The following is a 21094-nucleotide window of genomic DNA, read 5'->3' on the forward strand; positions in this document are numbered from 1 at the left end:
CTGAAAAAATTATTCTTTTTCACTCAAGTCAGAGTGAAAAAGAAATTTTCACATTACCATTACTTATTACTTACCATGTTCACTGGTAATTGAACTTAAGGGGGCCAGATGTAGTCTTTCCAAGATGGCGCCATCTCTCGTTTCTGAAATATTTATGTATTGTGTTTATAGTGGTGTCCCTGCTAAGTTTTAAAGAGCCACTCGCTGTTGGTGTATGAGCAACAGACAATTCTTAATATTCGTGACTTACTGCTGATGCTCCCCTGCGTTAGCCAGCGATTTGGAGGACTCCCACTGCCTCTGGTGTCAGTCTGAATTGATGCGAGAAGTGGATGTATATGTGGCAGATCAGATCTTGGATGTGGCGTGTCCTTGCCATCAGCGATCTTGGCTGTTTAGAACTTCTCTCTGCCCTCAAACAGCGCTGCCTTCTACCTGTTTACCCAACGTTATCGGAGCATGCTCACCTGACGCGGTTTTATTGGTCACCATGCTGACAAAATATGAAGGGAGCTAGAGCACATATAAACCACTTGCAAGTACTGCATATTAAACCTGCTCAACACTGGCCCCAGCCAGTTTCTTTCACAATAGATCATAAGAAAATCATTATAACCGCTTATTTTACTAAAAGATCAAAGAGAAAACAAACATTCTAATCAATTAAGCTTAAGCATACAAGCAATTACTTATGAATAAATTTTATCGTAGCTAAATCAAACTTCCAGAAAGTCACAACATGATCATAATTTTCTCTCCCCAACCTAGTCAATTGTTTGTCCCCTTTTATTCATGCTAACCCACAGTCACTAATTCACACATATTCACTCAAAATAAAAACAAATCTATCATTTTTGGTCTGGATTGACATGCGGCAATCCTTTTAGACAGGAACTCCCAGGTTGCCACAGGTGGCTTCTCCTCAGCCAGTTGTAATCTGGAAAAGGTCACCTTATATTTGCTGTCCCGAAAAAATTTCAGCGCTGTTAATTCAATCTTGCAGGCTTGCTTACAAAAAATGAGAGCAAAAGAGAGCTTTTTATTAGCTCATCAAAACACGACACATAATCACCTGACCGGTTTTCTCTAAGTGCACTGGTACAATTTTAAAGGGCCCAATTCTTGACATGTCCATGTTTAATAAAACTCACTCTGTTAAAATTGTCACGTCCGGTGTGGCAGACGTGTGGAGTTGTAGAAAGGACCCGAAGGGCGGCAGCTCTGGTGCAGGTGAGTATTTATTTACAGGAGTGGGTACAAACAGCAATGGTGGGTGAACATGAAACTAGAAAACCTAAACTGGGCAAAACTAACAAAACAAACCAGAAACGAAGATGCAGGGAGGTCCGGGGAAATACATACGGAGGGAGACCGGGGGGAAACAACACAGACAAACCAGCAACGAAGACGAGGTAACACACACTATAAATACACACGGCAGGAATCAGGGGATGGGAAACAGGAGGGGAACACACCTGGAAGACATCACAGCTGACGAGGCAGGGGAAACGTAAATAGAACACACTGACATAAGACACAGACTTTCACAATAAAACAGGAACTTACACATGCAAGGGACTGACTAAGAAACGTGGACTTAACACAGGAATACATGGGCAGAACTGAATAAACACTAAACAGAGGAAAAACAGAACCAAAATCACAATAATAGAAAACACAAAACGAAGCAAAACTCGAAGCAAAACAAAACAGGAGCAGTAGAAGACCAAAAACGAAACGCGCACGAAAAAACACTGGCGCACAAAGAACAGTTCAGTAGTAAGTCAGGGGGCCGACCCGGAGGTCGCCGGCACAAAAGTCCACAAGTCAAACGGTCGGGGGGCCGACCAGGTGGGTAGCACAGGTGACAGAGCTAGTCCGGAGGCCGGCCGTGTGGAAAGCAACGGTAGCGATGTGGAGGCAGTTCAGGGGGCCGACCGTGCGGAAGGCAGAGGCGGCGACTCAGGCGAAGGGGGTCTGGGGGGGGCCCACGACGGCCATGGCGCCCCACCCATAGCCTGGAACGTGGCCGGTTGACTACTATATCATTGTAAAATTCCCTAAAGGAAAAAAAAAACAAAAAACTTAATGATCTTATGAATATCTTTCGAACTTTCTAAATCCCAGAAAGTCGAGAAATCAGATCCAAGTGTGACATCAGCTGACACTTTTTACAGGAGACTCCATCTGAACTCTGTGGAGCCTGATCTCAAGGTTTTTAAGTCTGACCCTGAAACCAGAAGAGGATCTTTCTGTCTCTTCAGATTCATTGTGATCCAATGATTTCGGTTCTGCATGATACTGCTGATGTTTGCACAGAGCAGATAATGAAGTGAATGTTTTTGCACATTGGTAACAATGAAACTGTTTATTTACAGCGTGGGATCGTTTATGCACTTCAAGATGATCCGCAGTGGTGAAGGATGACCCACACTGGTCACAGACTTGCGTTTTGACGTCACTGTGACAGAGTTCATGTTGTCTTAATTCACTTGGTGTGGTGAAACCTCTTCCACATTCTTTGCAGTAGTTCATTTTGTCTCCAGTGTGTCTGCGTTGATGTCGTTTTAGGCTCTGTTGCTGATTGAACGTCTTCTCACCACCACAGTGACGACAGGGTTGAGAAGTGGATCCATCTGTGTCGCTCTGCTTCTAAACAAAGACATAAAAGACAGTGAAGGTCAGGCAATTCCTTCAACATTTTTATCTTGAACTCCGCCTGAAATAAAGAGCATCTGTGCCAGCATCCAATTACATTTTACTATTTACATTATAACACTCAACTTACTGGCTTACAATGACTCTTAATTTGTAGGTAATCTACTTATTGGGAAGATTGGTGATTAAACTCCTGGATGCTCTACTCTGCATGCCACAAGATACAAACCCCAAGCTTCTCTCCGATGCATCTATTGGAGTGTAAATGTTAGATTGATAGGAAGGGAAGGAGCTTTTAAAACTTTACATTTTTCCAACATCAGGAAAGTTTCAGGAGAATTGTGTCAGATTTGACTGAATATTCTGTAAATGAAGTTTTCATGTCTCATTTAGTTTTGAAAATAACTCATTCACTGCCAGCCATTGGCAGTGAAAGAGTTAAACCCATTGACTCATTCACTGCCATTGACGTCTATAGACGTCAATGGGAGTGAATGAGTTAAACTTCATTAACATAATACTTCAAACTAACTACAACTGTAAAAAGAAAAATACATACCTCACAGTAACTGCACTTGTAGAGTTTCTCTCTGCTGTGAATCTTTTGGTGTGATTTGAGGTAACGTGGAGATTTAAAAGTCTTCTCACACAGTTCGCATTTATAAGGTCTCTTCCCAGTGTGGGTAAACATGTGCCGCTCTAAGTTTTTGTATGTCACAAAAATTTTGCCACACTGATCACAGCAGCAAACATCCTTTTTTGTGTGAATGCGTAGGTGAATGTCTCGGCTGACTAGCCAGCGGAAAGTTTTTCCACAAATGTGACAGCTGTACGCCTTAAATCCGGAGTGGGTAACTTGATGACGCTGTAAGTAGCTACTTTGAGTAAAAGCTTTATCACACTGATCACAGCTGTACGCTTTAACTCCACTGTGGATGAGTTGGTGTGTTTTTAAGCTTCCAGCCTGGGTGAAAGACTTTCCACACAAGTTACAGCTGTACGCTTTAACTCCACTGTGGATGAGTAGGTGCATTTTTAAGTATGCACTCTGCGTAAAAGACTTTCCACACAACTCACAGCTGTATGCTTTAACTCCACTGTGGATGAGTTGGTGTGTTTTTAAGTATGCACTCTGCGTAAAAGACTTTCCACACAACTCACAGCTGTACGCTTTAACTCCACTGTGGATGAGTTGGTGTGTTTTTAAGTTTCCAGCATGGGTAAAAGATTTTCCACATTCATCACAACTATACGGCTTAACTCCACTGTGAAAAAGTTGGTGTGATTTTAAGTATGCAGCGTGGGTAAAAGACTTTCCACACAACTCACAGCTGTATGCTTTAACTCCACTGTGGATGAGTTGGTGTGTTTTTAAACTTCCAGCCTGGGTAAAAGACTTCCCACACAACTCACAGCTGTATGCTTTAACTCCGCTGTGGGTGAGTTGGTGTCTTTTTAAGGTGTCATGACGGTGAAAAGACTGTCCGCAGAAGTCACAGCTGTATGCTTTAACTCCACTGTGGATGAGTTGGTGTGATTTTAAGCTTCCAGCCCAGTTAAATGACTTTCCACACAACTCACAGCTGTACGCTTTAACTCCGCTGTGGATGAGTTGATGTTGTTTTAAGTATGCACTCTGCGTAAAAGACTTTCCACACAACTCACAGCTGTACGCTTTAACTCCACTGTGGATGAGTTGGTGTGTTTTTAAGCTTTCAGCGTGGGTAAAAGACTTCCTACACAACTCACAGCTGTACGCTTTAACTCCGCTGTGGGTGAGTTGGTGTGTTTTTAAGCTTTCAGCGCGGGTAAAAGACTTTCCACACAACTCACAGCTGTATGCTTTAACTCCACTGTGGATGAGTCGGTGTCTTTTTAAGCTTCCAGCATGGGTAAAAGACTTTCCACACAACTCACAGCTGTATGCTTTAACTCCACTGTGGATCAGTTGGTGTCTTTTTAAGCTTCCAGTGTGGGTAAAAGACTTTCCACACAACTCACAGCTATATGCTTTAACTCCACTGTGGATGAGTTGGTGTGTTTTTAAGTATGCACTCTGCGTAAAAGACTTTCCACACAACTCACAGCTGTATGCTTTAACTCCACTGTGGATGAGTTGGTGTGTTTTTAAGCTGTCAGGATGGTGAAAAGACTGTCGGCAGAAGTCACAGCTGTACGCTTTAACTCCACTGTGGATGAGCTGGTGAGTTTTTAAGTTTTGAGAAAGGGAAAACGACTTTCCACACTCATCACAGCTGTATTTTTTCTCCCCCGTTCTTCTGTGAGGTTTGTCGGCCTCCTGAGAGCGCTGACTTCTTGCTCCATGTTGGTCCTGCAGTGACAGAGATACAAACAGAGGCAGTGAGTGAAATGCAGTCGTGGAACAAACTCAACCTTCAAACTTCCTCCACTAACACTAGTTTTAAACCAAAGGTTGAAGTAGTTCCTTTTCAGGCAATACACTCGGTACAACACACGTGGTATGGGATATCATGCCCTCACGTGTCCTGGCTGAGGAACACACTGCAGATTTTGTTCAGTGATGAGGCAAACTTTTATGTGAATGGTGAAGTTAACAAACAAAACCACCGCTATTGGTCTGACTCTAACCCACATTGGATGGATCCCTCCAAGACTGTTGGAACAACAAAAGTGATGGTTTGGTGTGGTATATGGGGTACAACGATAGTGGGTCCATTCTTCATCAATGGAAACCTCAACGCCACTGGATATTTGAAATTGCTACATGATGATGTGTTTCCCTCTTTATGCTGTGACGGCCAGAGTACTGGGTTTAGCCCAAATGACTTGGTCTTTGGCCACAAAGTTCGGGGACCATTGACAATGCTGTGCGATAAGTGGTTGTCAGGTGAACCACCAGTGAACTTGATGGATTAGGTTAATGGTTTTCGGCACGGACTGTATGTGGCAGGTCAGTTGGCGAAACAGAACCTTGAAAAGGTTCAGGTCAAGATGAAATATTTTCATGACCGGCGTTCTGAAGAGCAGCAATTTAGTGCGGGTGACCAGGTTTTGGCTTTTCTTCCAATTGCAGGGTCACCATTCCAGGCACGGTTTGCTGGGCCTTACACCGTGGTACAGAAACTGTCTGAACAGAATTATCAGATTGCTACACCAGATCGCCGGAAAATAAATCAACTTTGCCAGGTTAATTTGTTGAAACCATATCATGTTCGTCCTTTATCCGTCAGTCTGTCAGGCTCTCTCTTTTCTCCTTCCGCATCAACATGTTGGAAAACAACATTGCAGTGCAACAACATTTCAATCATCATCAAGCTGGGCTTCCCCATGTTTGTTGGTTGAAAAAGCTGATAAATCACCACGTTGTTGCACAGACTTTCGTAAAGTAAATGCAGTGACCAAACCCGATTCCTATCCCTTGCCTCATATTGACGACTGTATTGACCAAGTTGGTGCAGCAGAATATGTGAGCAAGTTTGATCTGTTGAAGGGATATTAGCAGGTGCCACTGACTCCCAGAGCTCAGGAAATATCTGCTTTCATCACGCCATCTGGTCTTTATTCATATACAGTCATGGGTTTTGGTTTACGCAGTGCTCCAGCTACATTTCAGCGACTCATGAATATGGTTGTTAAGAGAGAGAGCGATATCAAAACAGCCATGAAAAGTTCTGCATATATGTGCCCAAGTGTTGTATTGAAGCAATCAAGTGATGAATAACTGTTTTCCACTATGTTGTTTTGCAATGTTTTTTGGGAGTTTTTTGCATTGTTGATTTGCTTCTTTGCCGAAGCAGCTAATAAAGCACAATTGAATACAATTTTGCCTCTTTCTTGTAAGATTCTATAATAGAATGAAACAATAATGCCAGTTATAAATAAAGAGAATTGAACGAATTACGAAACACTCATTTTATTTCTATTTGATCTGAAAGTTGTGTAATACTACAACCTGAAACGACAAATAGATTGTGTTGGCCTGTACAGGAGATAAAAGAAAAAAAAAAACACATCTGTTAAATGGAATAGTCCAAATCACCAAAGTAAACTGGACCTGGGCTTGTTGCAGGGATCTGAAATTACTAAACATTTTGTGAGTGTATGCACTCACACTTAGGACCATATAATAATAAATATGTGCGTGATGAAAGATTTCCTTTTTTTCAAGTCTGTCTTTGTACGGACCTGCCGTGTTCTCCGTTTTTTTGTACATGACTGTTTTGGAGGCAAATAAAATGCAAGTAGGGATTAAAACCGCAGAATTAATGATTACCGGTGCTGGAAATACTAGCGCTTGATGCAGTGTTTAGATTTTGTTGCCACTCGTACCCAACATGCAATGCGCGAAAGTCATGTGGTCTGTCAATCTCTGTTTGCATACAGGACCAACCGATCTACAGAAGATGACCTCTCTCTACCACACTCCGTGTTATGCTGTCACACCTGGAGAGGAAGAACACCCCTCTGCCAGAGTCCTTTTCATCGACTTCAGCTCAGCTTTTAACACGATCATTCTGCAGCAGTTGGTGGAAAAGCTGATGCTATTAGGTGTGGACCCTGCAACCTGCAATTGGGTTTTCAGCTTCCTGACAAAGTGACAAGAGGCAGTCACACATCAAAGACCATCTTGGTGAGCACAGGCTTTCCTCTGGGGTGTCCTGAGCCCGTTGCTGTTCAGTCTGCTCACACATTACTGTAAGCCAGACTCAGTGCTAATCATATTGTGAAGTTCAAAGACAACTGTGGTTGGTCTCATTACTGAAAACAATTAGTCCACTTATAGAATGGATGTGGAGCAGCTTGAAGTGTGGCGTAGATCCCATAATCTCATAAACAATAAAGACAAAACAGAAGACCTGTCCTTCTTTATTAATACCACATCAGTTATCAAAAAAGCACAAACGCATCTCCACTCCCCCAGGAGGCCCAGAAAACCTCACCTCCCCATCCGTTCAACTATTAGCACGGCTTTACTGTGATGCCTCCTGTCTACACACACATATAGCATACAATATACTCCCCAGATGCACACAATACTCTGTGAAAGGACTGTTGCTACCTGTATGAGCGTGACTATTTAGACTTGAGTTTTTGTTTTCTTTTTTTTATTTAGATGTTTTGTTATTTACCCTTTTAATTTATTACTGCCTTTTTACTCTTCTTTTTTTAAGCCATTTTCCTTTTTAATTTTATTGATTATTGCACTGTAGATTCTGGTGAGAAACTGTATTTCAGGTGATTGATTGATAGATATATATATAGATTTGTTGGTTTTTGTTTTTTGCCCTTTATCAAAGTTCCTCTTCCCCACTGTTTTTCTTTCCCTCTTTCTTTCTCCCAGTCATATCTGTCCCGTGTGTAGCAAGTGAAAATAAAATAAACAATAAAAGCAAAGGTAAATCAAATAGACTAATACAGCAAGGCCGGGATGGTCCATTTGGTAAAGTAAATCCGTTGGGCATCTTTCTTTGTCTCCAGACAATAATTCTGATGGCAAAAGAAACAAATGGGACAGGCAAAAAAGGAAAAAAACGAGAGAAACTGTATTTCGTTTCAGCCTGGGTATCACCATACAAAATGTCAATAAGCCTCTTCTTGAAACTTCTCCAATCTTGACAAACAAGCATCAGCTGATGAAGTGCACACAGTTTCAATAAAAGCTGTCACTTACTGTTATTTATTCATCTTTCAGTCACTTTAATTTTTAAAACTGTAATTTTAAAACTGTATATACTGTATATTCTCTGTATTTATTATTTCACTCCTATTGCCTGTTATTATTGTCCTTATCTTCAACGTATGCTGCTCGGTTGTTTGTTAATTGCCCCTTGAGGATAAATAAAGTTTTCTGATTCTGATAAAAGTGATATGTTCTTCACCTTTTGTGTTGATGACATTTATTTCCACTGTAGCAGCTGAGCTGAGTCCAAACGGCTGAAAATGTTCACCTGGTGCTCTGTCAAACTCTTCTCCTCCTGCTGATCAGCTGGGACACAAAACAGTAACATCACAGTGAGACAAGAACGTGAGAGGGACGTGTCCCAGGATTGAATTTAAAGCCATCATATTTACAGTTTGGATTTGGCGGACGCCCTCTTTATATATAAAGTTGTATATAGTATTTAGTGTGAATGCTTGAAAAGCATTCACAGTATTGTTATTCGAATCTTTATTATTAGTGTGAATGCTTGAAAAGCATTCACAGTATTGTTCTTCTAATCTTTATTATTAGTGTGAATGCTTGAAAAGCATTCACAGTATTGTTATTCTAATCTTTATTAGTGTGAATGCTTGAAAAGCATTCACAGTATTGTTATTCTAATCTTTATTATTATTATTTTTTCCTATTCCGTACGTTTTTCGCCGACTATCTCCTTCAAAACCGTTCAACTTAGAAAAACCATTCAAACACCATTAGATTCCTCTTCTTTTGGAATGGTGTGCTTCTATTTTTCTCATTTTTAACATTTATATTTTTAATTTTATTTAACTTTTTTCAACAAAAATTTCCCATGTATTTCAATGGGGAGACCCTTCAAATTCTCATTCAATTCACTCATTTTTAAACTCTTACTACTTCCACATACGTTGACATAGAGCCACCATTCAAACTTTAAAACGAAGACAAGATATTCAACTATTCAACTTGTATTTATCGTTTCAATATCTATTATACTTTTTCTTCAGTTCCAGTTTAAGTTTCATGATGTTTTTTCACCCGTTTCAGAGTTTATAATGGGTGTGTATGGGACGGAATGTTGGGGCTAGAGTGAGACAGCTCAACTGCTAGAGTGAGAGGAGCAAAAAAATTAATCTTAAAATATTTTTTAAAACTGCTGCTGTGTCCGCAGCGTTTGCTCTACAGGTATGATTTTACCATCAAAACGTAGCCATGGCTGTCCTCTTTCATCCAATGTGTTTACTATTGTCCTAGGTGTTATGGTTCTTTCATAAATGTCACCAATGCACAGCCTCCTCCCTCCAACTCTTCCATAGACTCCAATGTTAAAATGTCTCAGAAGGTTCGTTTGAAAATCAGAAGAGCATGGTGTCTTTCCACTGTCACCACGTCCATATAATAAACTCCACAGGCATGAAAACTGAGAATTCAGTAGACTAGAAGCTGCTGTCACTCACGGTGAAAGAATTTTGTCAATACGACTTTTACTTTTCATTTGGGAACGATTTGTTTCGGCCTGACTTTTCTGTTCATTTTAAGCAGCAAAAGTGAGGTGCATGTCTGTGTACGTGTGTATGGAGCCATTGGGTGCGGTCACTATAGCAACCAGGCTCACACCTGCCTGCTTAACGAGCTCTGCCTGCCACTGTACCAAGATTCATCTTAAACACTTCTCTTTCAACTGCTGCTGTGTCCACAGTGTTACAGCCATCATTTTACCCTCAAATTGTCGCCATTATTGTTCTCTTTCCAACACCGTATCTTTCAAAGCTCAGGCATTTAAACTTTTTAAACTGTGTGGATCAAAGTGGAGGGATCACATTTGAGTCATTCAGTGATTCAAAGAATATGACCTTTTAATATTCATTCAGATGTTTTCTGACTCTAAATGTTCTTTTCTCATTTCTTAGGGTTTTCTAATTTACATTTAAAACATTTTCAGTTTTTTTCCAACTCCTTCTTCTGTGTAACCTTCAGCTTTTAGCAGTTCAGCACCTTTGTTTTCAGGTTAAATTCGTTTTTTTTTTTTTTTTTTTTTTAAATCTCATTCAATATTTTTAACTCAAAATTCAGTAATTAATTCATTTCAGTGCATACATTCAGATTCAAGCATTCACACTGCAGTTTCTTCAGAAAATGCACTTTCTAGTTATTATTATTATATTTTATTTTTCCGTACGTTTTTTGAAAGCCTACTCCTTCAAAACCGTTCAACTTAGAAAAACCATTCAAACATCGTTAGATTCCTATTCTTTTGGACATGATTGCTTGTATTTTTCTCATTTTTAACATTTATATTTTTAATTTTATTCAACTTTATTCAACAAAAATTTCCCATGTATTTCAATGGGGAGACCCTTCAAATTCTCATTCAACTTACTCATTTTTAAACTCTTACTACTTCAACATACGTTCACATAGAGCCACCATTCAAACTTTAAAACGAAGACAAGACATTCAACTATTCAACTTGTATTTATCTTTTCAATATCTATTATACTTTTTCTTCAGTTCCAGTTTAAGTTTCATGATGTTTTTTCACCCGTTTCAGAGTTTATAATGGGTGTGTATGGGACGGAATGTTGGGGCTAGAGTGAGGCAGCTCAACTGCTAGAGTGAGAGGAGCAAAAAAAATAATCTTAAAATCTTTTTTAAAACTGCTGCTGTGTCCGCAGCGTTTGCTCTACAGGTATGATTTTACCCTCAAAACGTAGCCATGGCTGTCCTCTTTCATCCAATGTGTTTACTATTGTACTAGGTGTTATGGTTCTTTCATAAATGTCACCAATGCACAGCCTCCTCCCTCCAACTCTTCCATAGACTCTAATGTTAAAATGGCTCAGAAGGTTCGTTTGAAAATCAGAAGAGCATGGTGTCTTTACACTGTCACCACGTCCATATAATAAACTCCACAGACATGAAAACTGAGAATTAGGTAGACTAGACATTGCTGCCGCTCACGGTGAAAGAATTTCGTCAATACGACCTATACTTTTCATTTGGGAACGATTTGTTTCGGCCTGACTTTTCTGTTCATTTTAAGCAGCAAAAGTGAGGTGCATGTCTGTGTGCGTGTGTATGGAGCCATTGGGTGCGGTCACTATAGCAACCAGGCTCACACCTGCCTGCTTAACGAGCTCTCTCTGCCACTCTGCCAAAATTCATCTTAAACACTTCTCTTTCAACTGCTGCTGTGTCCACAGTGTTAAAGCCATCATTTTACCCTCAAAACGTCGCCATCGGTGTTCTTTTTCCAACATCTTGTCTTTCAAAGCTCAGAGATGTAAACTTTTTAAACTGTGTGGGTCCAAGTGGAGGGATCACATTTTAGTCATTCAGTGATTCAAAGAATATGACCTTTTAATATTCTTTCAGATGTTTTCTGACTCGAAATGTTCTTTTCTCATTTCTTAGGTTTTTCTAATTTACAATTAAAACATTTTCAGCTTTTTTCCAACTTCTTCTTCTGTGTAACCTTCAGCTTTTAGCAGTTCAGTACTTTTGTTTTCAGGTTAAATTCAGGTTGTTTTTTTTTATCTCATTCAAAATTTTTAACTCAAAATTCAGCAATTAATTCATTTCAGTGCATACATTCAGATTCAAGCATTCACACTGCAGTTTCTTCAGAAAATGCACTTTCTAGTTAGTGTGAATGCTTGAAAAGCATTCACAGTATTGTTATTCTAATCTTTATTATTATTATTATTATATTTTATTTTTCCGTACGTTTTTTGTAAGCCTACTCCTTCAAAACCGTTCAACTTAGAAAAACCATTCAAACACCGTTAGATTCCTATTCTTTTGGACAACACTGCTTCTATTTTTCATATTTTTAACATTTATATTTTTAATTTTATTCAACTTTATTCAACAAAAATTTATAATGTATTTCAATGGGGAGACCCTTCAAATCCTCATTCAACTTACTCATTTTTAAACTCTTACTACTTCCACATACATTGACATAGAGCCACCATTCAAACTTTAAAACGAAGACAAGACATTCAACTATTCAACTTGTATTTATCTTTTCAATATCTATTATACTTTTTCTTCAGTTCCAGTTTAAGTTTCATGATGTCTTTTCACCCGTTTCAGAGTTTATAATGGGTGTGTATGGGACGGAATGTTCGGGCTAGAGTGAGAGAGCTCAACTGCTAGAGTGAGAGGAGCAAAAAAATTAATCTTAAAATCTTTTTTAAAACTGCTGCTGTGTCCGCAGCGTTTGCTCTACAGGTATGATTTTACCCTCAAAACGTAGCCATGGCTGTCCTCTTTCATCCAATGTGTTTACTATTGTACTAGGTGTTATGGTTCTTTCATAAATGTCACCAATGCACAGCCTCCTCCCTCCAACTCTTCCATAGACTCTAATGTTAAAATGGCTCAGAAGGTTCGTTTGAAAATCAGAAGAGCATGGTGTCTTTCCACTGTCACCACGTCCATATAATAAGCTCCACAGGCATGAAAACTGAGAATTAGGTAGACTAGACATTGCTGTCGCTCACGGTGAAAGAATTTTGTCAATACGACTTTTACTTTTCATTTGGGAGCGATTTGTTTCGGCCTGACTTTTCTGTTCATTTTAAGCAGCAAAAGTGAGGCGCATGTCTGTGTACGTGTGTATGGAGCCATTGGGTGCGGTCACTATAGCAACCAGGCTCACACCTGCCTGCTTAACGAGCTCTGCCTGCCACTGTGCCAAGATTCATCTTAAGCACTTCTCTTTCAACTGCTGCTGTGTCCACAGTGTTACAGCCATCATTTTACCCTCAAATTGTCGCCATTATTGTTCTCTTTCCAACACCGTGTCTTTCAAAGCTCAGGCATTTAAACTTTTTAAACTGTGTGGATCAAAGTGGAGGGATCACATTTGAGTCATTCAGTGATTCAAAGAATATGACCTTTTAATATTCATTCAGATGTTTTCTGACTCTAAATGTTCTTTTCTCATTTCTTAGGGTTTTCTAATTTACATTTAAAACATTTTCAGTTTTTTTCCAACTTCTTCTTCTGTGTAACGTTCAGCTTTTAGCAGTTCAGCACCTTTGTTTTCAGGTTAAATTCGGGTTTTTTTTTTATCTCATTCAATATTTTTAACTCAAAATTCAGTAATTAATTCATTTCAGTGCATACATTCAGATTCAAGCATTCACACTGCAGTTTCTTCAGAAAATGCACTTTCTAGTTATATTTTATTCTGTATTCCGTACGTTTTTTGTAATCCTACTCCTTCAAAACCGTTCAACTTAGAAAAACCATTCAAACACCGTTAGATTCCTATTCTTTTGGACAACACTGCTTCTATTTTTCATATTTTTAACATTTATATTTTTAATTTTATTCAACTTTATTCAACAAAAATTTATAATGTATTTCAATGGGGAGACCCTTCAAATCCTCATTCAACTTACTCATTTTTAAACTCTTACTACTTCCACATACATTGACATAGAGCCACCATTCAAACTTTAAAACGAAGACAAGACATTCAACTATTCAACTTGTATTTATCTTTTCAATATCTATTATACTTTTTCTTCAGTTCCAGTTTAAGTTTCATGATGTTTTTTCAGCCGTTTCAGAGTTTATAATGGGTGTGTATGGGACGGAATGTTGGGGCTAGAGTGAGGCAGCTCAACTGCTAGAGTGAGAGGAGCAAAAAAATTAATCTTAAAATCTTTTTTAAAACTGCTGCTGTGTCCGCAGCGTTTGCTCTACAGGTATGATTTTACCCTCAAAACGTAGCCATGGCTGTCCTCTTTCATCCAATGTGTTTACTATTGTACTAGGTGTTATGGTTCTTTCATAAATGTCACCAATGCACAGCCTCCTCCCTCCAACTCTTCCATAGACTCTAATGTTAAAATGGCTCAGAAGGTTGGTTTGAAAATCAGAAGAGCATGGTGTCTTTACACTGTCACCACGTCCATATAATAAGCTCCACAGGCATGAAAACTGAGAATTAGGTAGACTAGACATTGCTGTCGCTCACGGTGAAAGAATTTTGTCAATACGACTTTTACTTTTCATTTGGGAACGATTTGTTTCGGCCTGACTTTTCTGTTCATTTTAAGCAGCAAAAGTGAGGTGCATGTCTGTGTCCGTGTGTATGGAGCCATTGGGTGCGGTCACTATAGCAACCAGGCTCACACCTGCCTGCTTAACGAGCTCTGCCTGCCACTCTGCCAAAATTAATCTTAAACACTTCTCTTTCAACTGCTGCTGTGTCCACAGTGTTAAAGCCATCATTTTACCCTCAAAACGTCGCCATCGTTGTTCTCTTTCCAACATCTTGTCTTTCAAAGCTCAGAGATGTCAACTTTTTAAACTGTGTGGGTCCAAGTGGAGGGATCACATTTTAGTCATTCAGTGATTCAAAGAATATGACCTTTTAATATTCTTTCAGATGTTTTCTGACTCTAAATGTTCTTTTCTCATTTCTTAGGTTTTTCTAATTTACAATTAAAACATTTTCAGCTTTTTTCCAACTTCTTCTTCTGTGTAACCTTCAGCTTTTAGCAGTTCAGCACTTTTGTTTTCAGGTTAAATTCGGACTTTTTTTTTTTATCTCATTCAATATTTTTAACTCAAAATTCAGCAATTAATTCATTTCAGTGCATACATTCAGATTCAAGCATTCACACTGCAGTTTCTTCAGAAAATGCACTTTCTAGTTATATTTTATTTTTCCGTACGTTTTTTGAAAGCCTACTCCTTCAAAACCGTTCAACTTAGAAAAACCATTCAAACATCGTTAGATTCCTATTATTTTGGACAACATTGCTTCTATTTTTCTCATTTTTAACATTTATATTTTTAATTTTATTCAACTTTATTCAACAAAAATTTCCCATGTATTTCAATGGGGAGACCCTTCAAATTCTCATTCAACTTACTCATTTTTAAACTCTTACTACTTCAACATACGTTCACATAGAGCCACCATTCAAACTTTAAAACGAAGACAAGACATTCAACTATTCAACTTGTATTTATCTTTTCAATATCTATTATACTTTTTCTTCAGTTCCAGTTTAAGTTTCATGATGTTTTTTCACCCGTTTCAAAATTTATAATGGGTGTGTATGGGACGGAATGTTGGGGCTAGAGTGAGACAGCTCAACTGCTAGAGTGAGAGGAGCAAAAAAATTAATCTTAAAATATTTTTTAAAACTGCTGCTGTGTCCGCAGCGTTTGCTCTACAGGTATGATTTTACCCTCAAAACGTAGCCATGGCTGTCCTCTTTCATCCAAAGTGTTTACTATTGTCCTAGGTGTTACGGTTCTTTCATAAATGTCACCAATGCACAGCCTCCTCCCTCCAACTCTTCCATAGACTCTAATGTTAAAATGGCTCAGAAGGTTCGTTTGAAAATCAGAAGAGCATGGTGTCTTTACACTGTCACCACGTCCATATAATAAACTCCACAGGCATGAAAACTGAGAATTTGGTAGACTAGACATGGCTGTCGCTCACGGTGAAAGAATTTTGTCAGTACGACTTTTACTTTTCATTTGGGAACGATTTGTTTGGGCCTGACTTTTCTGTTCATTTTAAGCAGCAAAAGTGAGGCGCATGTCTGTGTACGTGTGTATGGAGCCATTGGGTGCGGTCACTATAGCAACCAGGCTCACACCTGCCTGCTTAACGAGCTCTGCCTGCCACTGTACCAAGATTCATCTTAAACACTTCTCTTTCAACTGCTGCTATGTCCACAGTGTTACAGCCATCATTTTACCCTCAAAACGTCGCCATCGTTGTTCTCTTTCCAACATCTTGTCTTTCAAAGCTCAGACATTTAAACTTTTTAAACTGTGTGGATCCAAGTGGAGGGATCACATTTTAGTCATTCAGTGATTCAAAGAATATGACCTTTTAATATTCATTCAGATGTTTTCTGACTCTAAATGTTCTTTTCTCATTTCTTAGGTTTTTCTAATTTACAATTAAAACATTTTCAGCTTTTTTCCAACTTCTTCTTCTGTGTAACCTTCAGCTTTTAGCAGTTCAGCACTTTTGTTTTCAGGTTAAATTCGGGGGTTTTTTTTAATCTCATTCAAAATTTTTAACTTAAATTCAGTAATTATTTCATTTCAATGCATACATTCAGATTCAAGCATTCACACTGCAGTTTCTTCAGAAAATGCACTTTCTAGTTATTCTATTTTATTATTATTATCTATTCCGTACGTTTTTTGAAAGCCTACTCCTTCAAAACCGTTCAACTTAGAAAAACCATTCAAACACCGTTAGATTCCTATTCTTTTGGACAACACTGCTTCTATTTTTCATATTTTTAACATTTATATTTTTAATTTTATTCAACTTTATTCAACAAAAATTTATAATGTATTTCAATGGGGAGACCCTTCAAATCCTCATTCAACTTACTCATTTTTAAACTCTTACTACTTCCACATACATTGACATAGAGCCACCATTCAAACTTTAAAATGAAGACAAGACATTCAACTATTCAACTTGTATTTATCTTTTCAATATCTATTATACTTTTTCTTCAGTTCCAGTTTAAGTTTCATGATGTTTTTTCACCCGTTTCAGAGTTTATAATGGGTGTGTATGGGACGGAATGTTGGGGCTAGAGTGAGAGAGCTCAACTGCTAGAGTGAGAGGAGCAAAAAAATTAATCTTAAAATCTTTTTTAAAACTGCTGCTGTGTCCACAGCGTTTGCTCTACAGCCACCATTTTACCCTCAAAACGTAGCCATGGCTGTCCTCTTTCATCCAATGTGTTTACTATTGTCCTAGGTGTTATGGTTCTTTCATAAATGTCACCAATGCACAGCCTCCTCCCTCCAACTCTTCCATAGACTCTAATGTTAAAATGGCTCAGAAGGTTCTTTTGAAAATCAGAAGAGCATGGTGTCTTTCCACTGTCACCACGTCCATATAATAAACTCCACAGGCATGAAAACTGAGAATTCAGTAGACTAGACATTGCTGTCGCTCACGGTGAAAGAATTTTGTCAATACGACTTGTACTTTTCATATGGGAACGATTTGTTTCGGCCTGACTTTTCTGTTCATTTTAAGCAGCAAAAGTGAGGTGCATGTCTGTGTCCGTGTGTATGGAGCCATTGGGTGCGGTCACTATAGCAACCAGGCTCACACCTGCCTGCTTAACGAGCTCTCTCTCTCACTCTGCCAAGATTCATCTTAAACACTTCTCTTTCAACTGCTGCTGTCTCCACAGTGTTACAGCCATCATTTTATCCTCAAAACGTCGCCATCGTTGTTCTCTTTCCAACATCTTGTCTTTCAAAGCTCAGAGATGTAAACTTTTTAAACTGTGTGGATCCAAGTGGAGGGATCACATTTTAGTCATTCAGTGATTCAAAGAATATGACCTTTTAATATTCTTTCAGATGTTTTCTGACTCTAAATGTTCTTTTCTCATTTCTTAGGTTTTTCTAATTTACAATTAAAACATTTTCAGCTTTTTTCCAACTTCTTCTTCTGTGTAACCTTCAGCTTTTAGCAGTTCAGCACTTTTGTTTTCAGGTTAAATTCGGGTTGTTTTTTTTTATCTCATTCAAGATTTTTAACTTAAATTCAGTAATTAATTCATTTCAGTGCATACATTCAGATTCAAGCATTCACACTGCAGTTTCTTCAGAAAATGCACTTTCTAGTTGTATTTGTATTCTATTTTTATCTTATTGTATATTTATTTTATTTTATTCTATTCTGTACAGTTGTGTACTGTATTTATTCTTATTGTATTTTTGTAATTTTTGCCTCATAACTTTTGCACTGTCCACTTCCTGCTGTGACAAAACAAATTTCCCACGTGTGGGACTAATAAAGGTTATCTTATCTTATCTTATCTTATCTTTACTTTTAGGAATAGTAACTGTGAAACTATGGCACTCATGACCATTGATCGATAGTCACGACATTACAACAAGTATTCATCAAGATACTTTTAAGAATATTCTTAACATGGACTCGGATTTTTAAAAAAATTATAAAAAAAAGAATTCTCTCCATCAATAAGAATTTACTGACTGCAACTTGAACGTTGACTCAAAATGACTTAAAATCATCCTGGAAAGATGCATTTGACAAATTATAGACAAAAAAAGCCTGATAAAGGACACGTGTCTGTAATGTGTCTGTGAAATGGATGAATGTTATTGACTGAGCGGATAATGAACAAGTGTGTTCTAGCAGCTGCAGTTTCAGCTGCGTGTGCTAACACACACACCTTCCTGTTATCACTTCAAATACAAATGAGGCTGTAGAGGTTTGGTGCAGGCAGAAAAACAGCTGCAGGGACAATGAAAAGCCTTTTCTGCTCCAACTTCTCCCAGCATGCTGAGCTAATGATTAGTTGGTGTTTTTCTCCAAACACTCTCTCACTCTTCTCTCAACGTGTTCACAATAAACTGTGAACAGACACCGAGGAGAGCAGCAGAAGACCTCATTCAGGAGCTAAACTCAACATGAACTGAACTCACAGTAAAGTTAGCTCGGTGCTTACCTTTAGATGAGCCCACAAACCGAGAGAAACTCCGCGATGAAGCTGCAACTCTTTCCAAACACAGGAAACAGATCAGGGAGCAGAGACCCACGTGGTTCACGCTGATCTCAGCTACGATCCAGGAGACAAGGGTGGGCAGATCGATGCAGATATCGATCAGGACGTTGGTAGTGGTTTATGATCGATACTTTACTACTTTACTCCCGTTTCATGAAAAAGCAGCTCTCTCTGCTCGACTCCCTGTCACTACCCGATCCGTACCGGAAACCCGATCGGTACCCCGCATGCGCGAAAGGTTTCTACTTCCGGTCGTAGCGTTTTACGATAGTTATGGGTCAGAGTATCTGTTAAAATGTTAAGAATAACAAGTATATCTTGAAATGTTTGCAATAATGAAGCATTTCAGTACAATGTAGACAAAAACGAAAAATAAAAAGAAAGTTACGGATCAGGACTCTCCGATCCTTACTGCGCATGTGTAAAGTCTGACCGTACAAATCGGGTCTACCCGATCCGTACCGCGCATGTGCAGATGTTTTCTTCTTCTTCTGTTCGTTTAATGGCAGTGTACTCCCCAGTGTACGAGGATACCGCCACCTGCTGACCGAGCGAATAAACCCTATTATAAACTGAATTATCGTCATTACAAACGTGTGTTAAATCTGATTTAGCGATAGTCGAGTGTGTTTATGCTTGTCTGTGAGGAGAGGATTGTTGGAATAGTGATGATGATGTGCGCTATCACTGCCAATTGTCAGTAAACAGTTCATCTGGCTGATGAATCTACACGTGAGATATTACAAAGTCTGTATTATTAACTCTGTAATTATGTAATTAGGCGCCATTCTTCTTATTTTACGGCGCTGTTGCTCAATCGGGGGACGCTCTCTGTTGAGGAGAAAAGCATGAATTTCTTTGTATACAGATTATCCATTGTTTAAATGTCCCGGGCAGTCGAAAAGAAGGCAGAGCTGTTGAGAAATGCTAGGAGCTAACTGGGCGCTAACCGCATCATTCAAATATATTGAATGTCGCAAAGAGAGGAAGTGACGTAAGATTTGCGCATGCGGGGTACCGATCGGGTTTCCGGTACGGATCGGGTAGTGACACTCCCCTCCTGCACAAACACTTTGCCCCGCCCCCTTCTTCTTGATCTGCTTTGATTCGATGCTGTTTGGACACGTGACTCGAAAAAGATGGCCGATGTTTTTTTTAAATAACCTTTATTTGTCAACAACAATATAAACATATAAGGCACTATTATTTATCCATGCATCTAAATATATACGGTTGAGCATTACAATAAGAGAAATAACAAGAGAAAGAAAGAAAAAGATGCAGAATGTGAGAACATAGACACAAACAGTGTGAACAGAAAGGGAAATCATGATCCACATCTCAGGTAGAGAGGAGGCCTCCTTTTAACATAAATAGAACTTATTGAATAGAAATATAAGTTTAGGGGCCTTCTTTTCATTTATGTGTTTCGGCGATGTGAGGGAAGTTGCCCCCCCCCTTCTTCAAATCCAATAAAAGTGGTATAAAACGTTTGTGCTACATTTGTGCTGGTTTGTGCTGCAAAAAAAATTAGTTAACGTGAGTGTTCTCGGTGGTCAGGAACAAATGTAATCGCATGGCAGGATGCTGTAAAAGGACCAAACTTCAGCCAGGAGAACAACTGAGATAATCCATCCACAATACGAGGTTAGTCATTCATATACTGCTGCATGGGCTGGGCTGTAGTTACATCCTAAGGTTTTAAAAACTGAGCTTAAATAAATGATTAGCGGTAATAAAAGCCGAGGGAGGTCAACAGGGATCACTGACAGTTTTAGGAGCTTTTTAAGATTAAATAGAAGAAAATACAAAACATTAAACATGTTAACAACACAAAAGCCATATTAAACGCAGACTACTTTAGGCCCGGAAGTACTGTAGCATTCCAGCCGGACTTTATTCAGACGATGCACTTAATGATCATTACGGATGGACCATGGTGGGGTATTCCAACCCATTTATTCACAAATTACCATAGACACATTGTAAGAGCTGTAATCATAACATAAAACAAAATAAACATTCACTTGATATAACCACGTTTCCGTTATGCTAATTAATTCAGAGAAAAGGCACAGGAGGTGCTAGCATCAGCCTACTAGATCACTCATAAACTTATTAACAATCAAGTAATACATTTACAAATTGTCTGAAATGTAAACAACAAGTACAACACAAAAAACATACCTGTTCGCCTTCCAGCTAGATG

The 21094-nt window shown here is 38.8% G+C and overlaps 1 protein-coding gene across 1 annotated transcript; it reads right to left on the reverse strand.

The window, feature by feature from the left end:
• Positions 1 to 250: 250 nt before the first annotated feature.
• On the reverse strand, positions 251 to 19377 carry LOC146567751 (uncharacterized). The gene is made up of 4 exons (XM_085287744.1): positions 18829 to 19377; positions 8520 to 8626; positions 3218 to 4990; positions 251 to 2652 (listed from the first exon to the last, which is right to left on the reverse strand). The coding sequence occupies exons 2-4, from the start codon at positions 8535 to 8537 to the stop codon at positions 2158 to 2160; spliced, it is 2286 nt and encodes a 761-aa protein (XP_085143870.1). The 5' UTR covers positions 8538 to 8626; positions 18829 to 19377; the 3' UTR covers positions 251 to 2157.
• Between the last annotated feature and the right edge of the window lie 1717 nt (positions 19378 to 21094).

The sequence above is a fragment of the Mchenga conophoros genome, linkage group LG9, assembly GCF_057382185.1.
Source record: "Mchenga conophoros isolate Kocher_MC1m ecotype Shallow Benthic linkage group LG9, M_conophoros_male_GT1.1, whole genome shotgun sequence".
Classification (NCBI taxonomy): domain Eukaryota; kingdom Metazoa; phylum Chordata; class Actinopteri; order Cichliformes; family Cichlidae; genus Mchenga; species Mchenga conophoros.

Bases quoted from the DNA above. Each gene is read 5' to 3' on its own strand.
- LOC146567751 (XM_085287744.1), bottom strand. The intron at 2,653-3,217 runs GTATGTATTTTT...GTCTTTGTTTAG, and splicing joins ACAAGTGCAGTTACTGTGAG to AAGCAGAGCGACACAGATGG.